The sequence below is a fragment of the Choloepus didactylus genome, chromosome 22, assembly GCF_015220235.1.
Source record: "Choloepus didactylus isolate mChoDid1 chromosome 22, mChoDid1.pri, whole genome shotgun sequence".
Classification (NCBI taxonomy): Eukaryota; Metazoa; Chordata; class Mammalia; order Pilosa; family Megalonychidae; genus Choloepus; species Choloepus didactylus.
The window spans coordinates 24,682,234-24,694,979 of NC_051328.1; the positions used below are offsets into that span (position 1 = coordinate 24,682,234).

General features: G+C 31.7%; 1 protein-coding gene across 1 annotated transcript in view; it reads left to right on the top strand.

The window, feature by feature from the left end:
• NFAT5 (nuclear factor of activated T cells 5) overlaps window positions 1–12,746 on the top strand; it is a 163,024-nt gene that overhangs the window by 109,966 nt on the left and 40,312 nt on the right. Inside the window, 6 exon segments of the mRNA XM_037815724.1 lie at window positions 5,298–5,856; window positions 10,382–10,574; window positions 12,285–12,326; window positions 12,328–12,360; window positions 12,362–12,439; window positions 12,442–12,479. Of these exon segments, the coding sequence (XP_037671652.1) occupies window positions 5,298–5,856; window positions 10,382–10,574; window positions 12,285–12,326; window positions 12,328–12,360; window positions 12,362–12,439; window positions 12,442–12,479 (943 nt within the window).

A 12,746-nucleotide genomic window follows, 5' to 3' on the forward strand; every position in this document is an offset into this window, starting at 1 on the left:
CCCTCCCTTCCTTCCTTCCTTCCTTCCTTTTTTCCATCCTTTTTTTGTTTCTAAATAGTGGATTGATACTGATTGAAACTAAACCGTTTTGTAAGGTTTTAAACTTTACATTAATATTATAAGAAGAAAAGTAGAAAACCAAGGTTGGCATGTAAGGTATTGACAAAGCAGGTTTGCAGCCACTTTGTGTGTTCTAGATATTACAGTCCCTTGGCAACATGATTCTTGACCGTATAATTTTTTTTCTCTGAATATCTTTCTTCTTTGATCTGGAAATATGTCCTTGTATCTGATAATTTTTATCAGACAAGATGTTTAGATTTGAAGTCATTGTTGCCAGTAAGAAAAATTGTAATACTTAAAAAGAACCACTAAGGTTGAACAATATGTATTTGAGACCAGAAACTCTTTCCCAACATCTTGTGTTGTTTTTTATGGTTATTTTCTGAACAGACAATAGTTTACTCTTTCTCCGTTCCACTATTGGTTCACTTAACACACTTGCAAAATTTTATGGCTTTTGTTTTAGTGGCCTTTTTAGGAAACTCAACTGATCTTGCACTGATGTTGAAAAAGTATAAAATATATGGACATATTTAAATGCCAGAGGTCAGATTTTGAGTTTGGAAGCTTAAATGTCATCTGTCGTATATTTTAAATCCATGAAAGGTATTTACTTCTTTTGAGGATTTTAATGAATGTTTCTAATTTCAAAACTTTCTTTAAAAAGTTTGTTAGATCTATGTAAAGTAGCATCTCTTTTTTATGGCATTTTAAACAGTAAAATGATATGGTAGTTAAAATAATTTCTAGTTGACAAATCTAGAACTAACAGTTGTTAACTTTAAAATACAGTTTAAGCAAGGAGTACATAAATCAACATTGGTTTTTATTTGTTATACCATTTAAAATCCATTTTCATCTTTCTCATCAAATTAATAATACTTTTAAATTCTAGTATATCCATGTATTCCATGTATATATTTTCTGCCACTCTTGTTTTTAATATCAACTGTGTTGACTATACATAATGAACCTTAATGATTCTATCAATTCTAAAAAGAAGCTATGTATGCAATTCAAGTTTACCACCATTGCTGGCATTTGGTTCCCAGTAATTGCTACTGCCAATGAGTGGAATTATTATTATTTGATGTGGATATGAAACACTATAGATGCTGATGCTTCCCTTCATTATATATTTTAGAATTACTTTTAGAATTTTAGACTTATTCTGTTTTTTTTGAGATGGTAAATTTGCATTAATAAATCATAGAATTGTCTGTTTTCCATTTGGTTTGTTGTGCTCTCATGGTCATAGAAGATGCTATGGAAAAATAAATTTCTTCCATGTGTATTAGACTAGGTCAAAGGTAATTCTTTCATAAAAGAAAAATCAGTACAAATATATTTGCATGTTACTTAGACAAGAGAATAATTTTTAAAAAAAGATAACTTCCAGCTTTATGAATAAATTGGTGAAGGATTTAAGGAACAAATAAAATTATAAAGTAGAAACACATTGTAACTATTCTGTTCTGTGATAAAATAAAAAGCATTTGTTAAAACATTTTCATGTTAGAGTTTATGTATTTTTAATATGTAGTAATTAAACATAATCCTTATATTCCAAAGATAAAATAAGTATAAATAGAGACTCAGAACCAAAAAAACCCAAGGGCGTGGGGTAGTTAACATATTTTGTTTGTAAGAACTTTTAAATAAAAATGAATCTGTACATAAGGCAGGATTGTATTAACACTTTAGTTCTATAGAATGTCAAACTGTTTCTTCTTGTTTTATTTAATGAAATAATGATTGAAAGGTCCTGGTACGTATTTTAAGTACGTTTATAATATTCCCAGGAATACTGTCTTCTGCTTTTCTGGAAATGCTTCAAAATGGCAAATTAGTGTTTAGAAATCTAAAGTATTCTTGATATTATTATTTTTGTGTATTAATTTTTAATGAGATAATAGTAAGGATTTTTAAATTCTTAGTAAATGTATGAATTAATACACAAATAGGTAATTTGGCTTAAAGTTTTAAGAAAAAAAGTTAGTGCATTTTGTAAAAATAGCTAATAGTTACCTGTAAACCCTTAGTATTTTCCATATATCAACTAATATTATCATAGTAATATATATTCTAAGCACTTTGAGTGGTAAATCCTTTTCTTTTTTCCAAACCTGATATGTTCCTTATGGACACATTGATACATTTATTTGTCAATTTAACTTTAATATAATTTAGCATAGATATCAAATTTTTGCTCCTCATAAATCAATTTAATAAAAAATTTGAATTTTCGATACACACAAAGCACTACGGTAGGTGCTAGGAGGGGCTAAAATGAGAAAGATTTTGTCCGTGCTTTCAAGGAGCCTATGGTTTTTATCCTCCGCTTTACCACTCACCTAGCATTAGTAATGCACTTAGGTGATCTCTTGCTAACCAGAATATAGGATCTTTATATAAAAGTTTTATACGCTAGTATTATTGTGATCATTAGAGCAATAATGATATCATTATAAGGAGTTTTATAGTTTAAAAAATTACCTCACTTATTACAGTCTTAAAATGAGTAGCATCTTTGTGATTTCAGGAAGAAACTAAGGTAGGCTTTAAAAAAAAGTAATATTATTTTTCAGAGGATGCTTACTGCTGTCTTTGACAGAGTTTATATTTTCAGTTTCATAGTTTTGTGCTAATGAACTTTTTTATTTAATAAGTATATCCAGGAAACTGCAGGTAAAATACAACAATTGTGTGTTAGGTGTCCAAGGAAAATGTATAGAATATTTTAATTTATGTAGGGTATGATATCACAGTTTGGCATACCTGTCCCAGAACAGACATTATGTATGATTATTATATCAATTGGGTTTTATAGCAATGATTGTTTTGATAAGATTTGCAAGATAAAATTATATTTACCTCAAAGAACAATGCTAGGTTGTATCTTGTTTATTAAATTCATAAATCCCACACAACTTGCTTTTGAGTTCATGAATGTTTTTCACCTGTACTTTCCATCTGTCATGGACAGGGATCCCTGAGATATTCATATTCTGCATTCTCATATGCATGGTACTTAGATACAAAGTGGGGGGACTGCTTTATAGAAATACAAGTTCACAGCATTCATGCTGCATGCGATGTGTGTTCCACTGCAAATTTGCATGCTGCATACTTGTATTTCTCTCCAAATGAAGAACACAGGCTCATACACACACACACAAATTTAGTTTCATTTTTGCCAATAGTTGGAACAGATGGAGGAATGTTAGACATAATACCTTACATATTTTTTTCTAAAATGAATTCTTTAATATTTTTCAAAAAAGAAGGAAAACATTTATATTTAAACCCAAAGTGGCTACAAATCAGCTCCTAAACTGTCACTGATATTAAGATCTAGATTTTGTAGTTTTTGCAAATCTTTTATTTATTTACTAAGAAAACATTGCACTAATGCATGATACAAAATTGATAAATTTTTCTTTTAATTGGAATGCAGTTTAAAATGACTGAAGTTTCCAATTTCAGCTAGTGCATTTGACAAGGATGCAAACTGGAAAATGGAACTGGTATCATCTCATTGCTCTAGGTTCTTTGACTTATGGTAGCTGGGAAAAGTCTTTCCACTTGGTGTTATGTAGATCACCTTATTGATGGCTAATATTAGTTTCTGTGCTCTTCAGCCTTGACAGCAATTAAAAATTATGGATAGATGTAGTTCTTTTAAATAATTTTAGTGTTTTGATATATTTTTTTCAATTAAAAAAATAGATCTTTGGCACATGGCTTTTGATTATCTAAACATTGACATTCTTACATTTCGCTCTTTACATTGTAAGTAATGTGAATGTTGCAGTTCTAATAATTGGAAATTATAGTTTTATCTTACCGACTTTAAAACAGTGACATACTCGGCTATAGATAAAAATTAATTTTAGATTTAACGTATCTTTTAGTAGTCTGTCTCATGTTACCTATTTTTATTTTTTTAATATATTCTGAACCTTTCCATATTTTGTACAAGACAAATGGTTTTCCTAAAATTTTAGGGCTAATAACTTCCAACCCTAACAATACTATTACTTAACAATCTGAAGTTGTGCTAAGAACTAAAGTATTATTTTCAGTGAGCTGTTTTGCCAGTTACCACACATTTTGAAAAGATTACTTAAATCTTTTTTTGCTAGGCATAATAGATTTGATAAATGGTTTTATAAAAGTCCTTTTTATAGGAACTAATTTGATGCTCTCCAGAGATTTTCCTGCTTAGCTCTTTTTTGTTTTTTGTATATTTTTTTGTTTCAGCCAATAAAATTTACTGTTATTCTTATATTAGGAAATTCCCTTAATAGACATAAACAAGCAAGCCCTTTAAAAACAGTAACCAATTGCTGAATATGTAAGCAAGTACTTTATAAGAGAAATTCATCCAGTAATCAGTCCTTACTCTGTTTTATTTTCCATGCCATGAAGGATGGATTTATTTATTTTAGATCTCATGGTTTTAAACCTCCATTTCCAACTTCTGGAGACCCTCAGTGGTTAACTTGCTTATCTTCTATAGTTCAGCATGTTCCAAATAAAATCTTTTCCACCTTTATTCTTCTAGATTCTACAACCAATTCATAGTGACGGTACCAGTTCCATTTTGCCCCCAATTCGGTTTATTATGTATTTTTTCTATTTATTTCTCATTTTATAATTGATATCTGGAATAATCAGCAGCTCTTTTCTCATTTATTTTCTCATATTTTTATTCCAGGATTTGCCTCTGAAGCAGGGAGTGTCTGCATTAAAAATGACCTGTAGTTCTCTGCTTCATAGGTTATAGAAACTTATTTTAATATTTTGTGGCTAAGCACAGTCCCACTTTTTCAAATTCTGTAACGAATTATTTAATTGGCATTAAATGTGGACCACAAGCATATATTTCATATTGGGGTTTTCTTTATTACTTTAAATGAATAAAATTCAACAGAACATCAAGCTGAGGCATTAAAAGCTTTATTCTTGCTTTACAGCTTAAAACATTAAATTATATTTTAAAAATCTATTGATTATAACAGAAATAAAACAATGCTATTTGAGCATTTTTTAAAATTGCATTTCTTAGGCAATGTATTGCTTGAAGCATTTATGTTCTAAAACTTAACCAAATTCCAACTATTCATTTTGGGGAAAAACAATCAGTTCACAAATCACATGTTCAATGGGACTGCTAGCCAGCATAGGTGAAAACATGTATAGTGTATTTACTCTTGAATTGTACACCGCAGATGCTTCTTCAGCTCCCTCCTCTTCCTCCATGGGCGGTGCTTGCAGCTCCTTTACCACCTCTTCCAGCCCTACCATTTATTCTACCTCAGTCACCGACAGCAAGGCTATGCAAGTGGAGAGCTGCTCCTCAGCCTTGGGGGTAAGTAACAGAGGGGTAAGTGAAAAGCAGTTAACCAGTAACACAGCCCAGCAGCATCCATCAACACCGAAGAGACACACAGTCTTGTACATCTCACCACCACCTGAGGACTTGCTGGATAACAGTCGGATGTCCTGCCAGGATGAGGGGTGTGGATTGGAATCTGAGCAGAGCTGCAGTATGTGGATGGAGGATTCCCCCTCCAACTTCAGTAACATGAGCACCAGTTCCTACAATGATAACACTGAGGTACCTCGTAAATCACGAAAACGAAATCCAAAGCAGAGGCCGGGGTTAAAACGACGAGATTGTGAAGAATCTAATATGGATATATTTGATGCCGACAGTGCCAAGGCACCTCACTATGTGCTTTCTCAGCTTACCACGGACAGCAAAGGCAACTCAAAAGCAGGAAATGGGTTGGTATTCACATTTTTTAAAGTTCTATCACCATTATGTAAAACAAAAAAAATCATTCCCAATTTTCCTTAATTGCTCAGCTCAAGTTTTCATATAAAGCAAAGATGCTAACTTTTAATCATTGAAATACATGAAATTTTTTAACTTAAAATGCCATGTTTTATTAGAGACAAACTAATAACAATAGATTTTAGCAATAAATATCTTATATGAATATACTTAGGAAGCAGAAAGTGAAAATAACTTGTCTTGAAATAATATTCAAATGGATTGATATTTTAAAAGAATTTAGAACTATTTTTACTCAGAGAAATAACTAGCAATGTAATGGCACCAGTTAAAACAACTCAAAATGTTCATAAAGAGCTAGATTGTGTTATCTTTTCCATTATTTTTCTCCCCGTGTTGTTCATTCTATTTCCATTTTTATGAGAATTTTGGATTTTATTTTTGTTTTTCTCTTAATTTGATGAAAAGAAGGAAAAACCAAATCGATAGTTTGATTCTCATCATTTAGATTACATATTTAAGTGCTTGAGCTACTTCAGATTGGTTTATTACTTAATGATGTCATTGATATCTCTTTAAGTTAAAAATCTGATTGTTACAGAGAATATTCTTAATGTACATCAATCTTGTCCTTAAATAGTCACTCAGTACATTTTGAAAGTAATATCTACCAGGTAACCAATACCTATTTGATACTACTTTCTTATATACTCTCATTTAAAACTCTTTTGGGGTGACATAGTTAAATAAAATTGCACATTTAGATAGTTTTTCATTTTTTTAAGTGCAGATGGAAATCTACCTTAAAAAAAAACAAGGTATTTCCTTTCCTAAAATGTTGCCATTTAACAGAGTCAAGAATTACAGAACATAATATTTGTAGAACAATTAATTTATAATAGAATAAAGCTCTGGAATGTAATTAATACCATAGGAAGCTACAAGGTGAATACCTAAGTGAAAGTGTCTGGTAGCACAGATTAAAAGGCTCATGTATTTATGCACAGATTAAAAGGCTCATGTATTTATATTATTAAATACATGTATGTGCTTATTTGGGCTCCAATGGAGAAGGTCTTTCATAAAGTTCCAAAAGAGATTTTTGTTTTTGTACTGAGACAGATATTAAAGGTTCAAATGAAGAGCAAATAAAATTTTGACTTAGGGATAGTGATTTGCTGTTGCTAATTAAAGAGAAATCTTGACCTACATCTTTTCTGCTTCTGCTTTTGTATGATAGATATATCCTAGAAATGATTCCAGGTTACCCAGGGAAAGTATAATGGCATTTGTCAAGGCAAACTCATTAAATAATTCATGGAGCAGAAACTCCATCAAGCAAAAGAAATGTCTAGTTTATAGGTAATGGAAATATATTTGACACTAGTATATGGAAATCATGGAAGAGTTAAATTTTGAACTTATCGGAATTATGTGGAGGAAAGGGTAAAACTATATGTAAATATTTGGAAAAATAGGTCTTGAAAACAATTATTCAGACCATCTCAAGCTAAAATCCTATCTTCAACAATGAGAAAGATATTAGAAACATAATGAAATTTTTAAATGTTTTAAAAGAGAAGATCACAGCCTTAGAGCCAGTATGCCATAAATTTACAATTTATATAATGCTAATTATTTATAAAATGTACTTTCAAATATGTTGTGTATTGCAGTCTTAAAGATGCCACATAGAAATTTTGATAGCTTGTGGATAGAAATAGTGTTTTTATATAACTAAAATGTTAGAGTTTATTAAGCAGATAACGTCACTTAAAAAAAAAAAACTGCCCAGTGTTTAAATATCCCTAGCCATTTTATATTTCTCAGCTAAATGTCCTGAGAATCAGTAGCCTCATGTCTGTTCTAGATATTCCTAGAAGTTAGTATAAAAAATGTCATCTGGGTATAAAACTTATTTTAGGCATTTCGTAGTGATAATTATTTTTGTGACATAGGCAATCGGGAGTATTATGCAACACGAAGGAATTAGAATGTCTTTCAGACTTCCTAACAAAATATGCTAAGACAATGGATTTTCCTTTTTAAATGGCATTTAGAAGTAAAATCCCATACAATTACTGCTACTCTTTTGTTTTTTTCTTAAGCCATCATGCCTTAAAAGGTCATTTGAATGACAATTTTTCAAAAATTTGTTGGTGTTTTCATTGTTTTACACATTTATGTATCCAAATAGGTATCTATTCCATTTTTACATTTAAACTTGGAATATAAAGCTAGTTTTAAGGGCTTTTAAAATAATCATTTCAGAAGTTGTCTAATTACATGTGCCATTTTTCTTTAAGCCATAATATGTATACTTGTCAGTTAACTCAGTAGTTTTTATCTTAAGTGAGATATTTTGTTTCACCAGAATAGTAAAACTCATTTTCATTTATTTACCCTCCTGAATATTAACTTGACTAGCATATGTGAATATAAAAATTTTATCTTGCCAAATAATTGATATGTTATGCATATTCCTTGTAAATTTCTAACTAAAGTTTTCCCCTTCATATAGTAAAATTAATAGATATTACATACATTTGGAAAATAAATAAAAATAGAAGAAAAGAAATAACCCATAGTCTTATTACTCAGTACAACTGCTTTTAGCTTTTTGCTGTATTTTCTTTTAGTCTCTTTCTTTACATATTTGGGGATGTTTATATAGTTGCAGTAAACAAATATATTTGCTCTGATTTTAAAATAAGTATAAAAAGGAATATCATTGTCCCTCATGTGTATGTAGGGACACTATGTATTCAGATCAAATGTTTGAATTCCCACCCAGATGGATGAAAATGAAAATAGGATTTATCACCCAATGTTCTACCTTCCAACTTGATTTTTTTTTTCATAGAATTTAGTCTTCCAGGGCCTTTCAAATGACTTGCACAGGTAATTCATGACTTAATTATGTCCATCTTACATGAATGGCATTTCCTGGTCTTTTTCATCTTATGATTACATAAGTTCTTTTTTTCCTTCGTACGTCTGATTTCCCTTCTTTGTCCCTCTCTTCTTCCTGTTTGCTTTCATCAGTGAGCATTTCTTCAGCACCTGTTAGGTTTTAGAAATTGCCAAATGTTCAGGGAATATGAAGATGATTAAGCATAGTATCTGCCCTCAGAACTCACCCTCTTATCCTATCTGGTCAGTCTTACTGCATTCCTGTGCTGGTTCCATCTCTTCTTTCCACCATTCTTCTGTCACCCCTTTTCTGATTTGCTCCCCCAGGGAACCCAGATTTTCTACCTAGTCTCTGGTTCCATTGAGGATACTGCCTTCCCTGTCCTTGTTCTTGATGATTGAGATAGTAACTTGTTGAGAGCTATATTTAAGGCTGCTTAGCCACCATTACTCCTCTATATTTGAATTCACAAAATTCCTCCTCCAACTGTTTGCTCTTGGAGGCAGTTTTGTTCACAGTCATCTCTTGGCTCTTGGATCTTTAATGTGGGTCTAGACTTAAGACCAGATGAGTCATACAGAAAGCATTATAGGCCTTGACTGTATTTTTAAATGCAAATATATTTATAAGGCACATATATTTTTAAATGTTTTAAATCAATTTCATGTTGCTCCAAGGAAAAGATAACTAAGAGTATTGTGTTCTACTTATTTTTATCACATATTTGCAGTGCTTCAGCTATTTTACGTACTAAATATACTGGCCTGAAGTCCTAACCACCATTTGAAATGTTATTTTTATTCAAACATACATTCCACCTAGAAAACCCATGGCATACACATAAACTTTAGAAATACAAATTTAAAAAATAAGTTAGATTGTACTGTAGAGCCAAGATTATAGAGTTTTAATATGTTGAGGGCTTTAGTAGAATTGCTGTTTTAGTTCAGGATTAATTATTTAACCACAAATAAAGTACACTGAAAAATCACATTTCTGGATAAGGTTGCTTAGAGTAAAGCTGATTCCCAATGAAAACAATCATGGATTCTTCATTATAATTTTCTCAGTTTGATTTACCAGATATGTTGATACCCAAAAGAATATACTTCCTATAGCTTCCAGTAGTTTCTTTGTATCTTTTTTGGCTGCTTCCCCTTCTTTTATTTTGTATTTCTAGACTGATTAGAAAATAATTGTAGTTAATGATGTCACTTTATAAAACACTAACATATATGTTTAATATTAAAATTTAGTTTGACTGAAATGCAGTGTAAAAGGTTACATTGACACTAGCTATTCTCTTTCCTATTATTTCCAGTTTATACACTCAATCTTCCTTCCTTCCTCCGACCACATATATGCATTCTTTCTCTTCCCTATCCAACTTTCTTTTATTTTTGCACCATATAATTAAATTTTGTTATACAATTCTTAAAGATATTTTGCTTATGGAATGTATCTTTCCTTAGGTTGTATTTTTATATCAGTAAGTTAAGCAGTTGTTCTTAATGTTATTGCCTATTCTTTCTTCCTTTATCTTAGGTGACTGTAGAAAACTCTTCTTGATACTTTCTCCATGTTGTGCTTTCTCTTCTCAGAACAATGGAAAACCAAAAAGGAGCTGGAGTAAAGAAGAGCCCTATGTTGTGTGGGCAGTATCCTGTTAAAAGTGAGGGAAAGGAGCTGAAGATAGTTGTACAACCTGAGACCCAGCACAGAGCTCGTTATCTGACTGAGGGCAGCCGTGGCTCAGTAAAAGATAGAACACAGCAAGGCTTCCCTACAGTAAAGGTACTTATTTAGCAATGTGTATTAGTTAGGGTTCTCTAGGGAAACAGAACCAACAAGAATTATCTGTAAATATAAGATTTTATAAAAGTGTCTCACCCAACTGAGGGGGATACACCGGTCCAAATTCTGTAGGGCAGGTTGCACGAGTCCAAATTTCGTAGGGCAGGTGGCGAACTGGCAGCTCTGATGGTGTTCAGTGAATGCCTCAGGAGATGCTGGCTAGCTGAAGAAGAAGTGAAGGTTCCCTCTCTTTCTTCCTTGAAAGTCTTCTACTGATAGGATTAAGATCCAGCTGATTGAATTCTCGCATTGTGGAAGACACTCCCTTTATTGATGTAATCAGTCACAGGAGCAGTCAATTGACTGATGATTTAATAAACCAGCCACAAATATCCTTGCAGTAATGGTTAGGCCAGTGCTTGCTTGACCAGATACCTGAACAGCAATATATGAAGAATTTTCTGCAATTATTTTGAATTTAATTAGCAAAAGCTGCCTAAAACAGTAGGGTAGAATTACTAGCTATATATAATATTCAGTAAAGTAGTAGTCTTACTGGACTAGAAACCAAAAATTGTCACTTTAGTATCATTTGGACTTAGTTTAAATGAAAGGAGAGATGACAATGTGTTCTGATAAGTAAAATATCTGGAAACCATGAATTATCTTCCCCTTTTATTTGATATTGGTAGCTATTGTATTAGACTCTGCCCAAACTTTATATTCAAGAGGAAATTTAATGTGAACTCAAAGAAATATGGTAGAAATTATTAAAGACTTGGAAAATAAGGTTACTGAGAAGGCTCAAGTAATCATGACTACTCAACTCAGAAAAGAATTGGTTGACAGGTAGCTTAAGTCTGTTAAGAAATAGGATATTAACTTAGTTTTCATTATTTCAGAACTCAGACTAAAAGGAAAAGGGGCTTAATTTTAATAGTGGGATATAATTGTTTATCTTTGATGACAAACCAAAAAAAAAAAAAAAATACAGTAGGAGGGGAATGTTTAACAAGTATCCCTACCCCTTGCAAAATACAGGGGGGAATTTTGGCTAGTCATATTAAATACAGTTATATTTCATTTTATACTTGAATGAAAGAATGATTGAGACTTGGTATTAGGAAACTTACCTGTGACTGTTTATAAGATTGACAATACCATTTTTAACCCTCTTCACTATCCACCACTCCAACTCATCCCCACTCCCCCACACCCAGAACAAGTAACAGATAAGTGAGAAAATTAAGTTATGCATTGTGTAAATATTTTCTACCCTGACATTTTAGTAATTTGGTCAATGTTTTTAACCTAATAATCGGCTTTTAGGTTATGTTTTATCTAAGTACTTGTCTTACCAGAAATATTGTTAGATTAATTGCCTGACAATTAAGAGAATGAATTGTCTGACCTTAATGTTTGTTTATTCATTCAGCCCCTTGCTGTGCCAGGCATTTTGTTCTAGGTTCTGCTGACTAACAATTGTCAGAAAAACTATTACTATGGATAGTTTGTTTATTTGCTTGTGCCAATTTTCCTGATTAGCCAGCTCTCCTTTATGAAAACATTTTACCTCTATTTTTGTTGAGAAATTATATTTCTTTATTGTAATCCAGTTACAAATGTATGACTTGGTCTTAAATGTGTGATTTTACATGTAGATTATTGAAAGGTTAACTAATGTTTCTGCTGCATGTTATCTGGTTCCAGCTGGAAGGCCATAATGAACCAGTAGTGTTGCAAGTATTTGTTGGGTAATGACTCTGGTCGAGTAAAACCACATGGATTTTTATCAGGCCTGCAGGGTAACTGGGCGAAATACAACTCCCTGCAAAGAAGTGGACATTGAAGGCACTACTGTTAGTAGAAGTTGGTTCTTGATCCTAGCAACAACATGACACTGGCGTAAGAATTTTTTCATTATATATTAACCTTTTGCAGTAGGTAGGAATAATTTTTAGTTTCTAGTGCATAAAAGATTTTGAGCATTTTATTAAAATGTTTTAAACATTACACGTAAAGATTACTGTAAAATGGTAATGATTTAAAATTGACTCTTGTGGCGATTTGCTAGAGAATTCCCATGGGGTGGAATGCTGGATTTTTAGAAAATTATATAGACTCACTTTTTGGGATTAGAGATATTAACATTGGATATTAAAATTATGATCA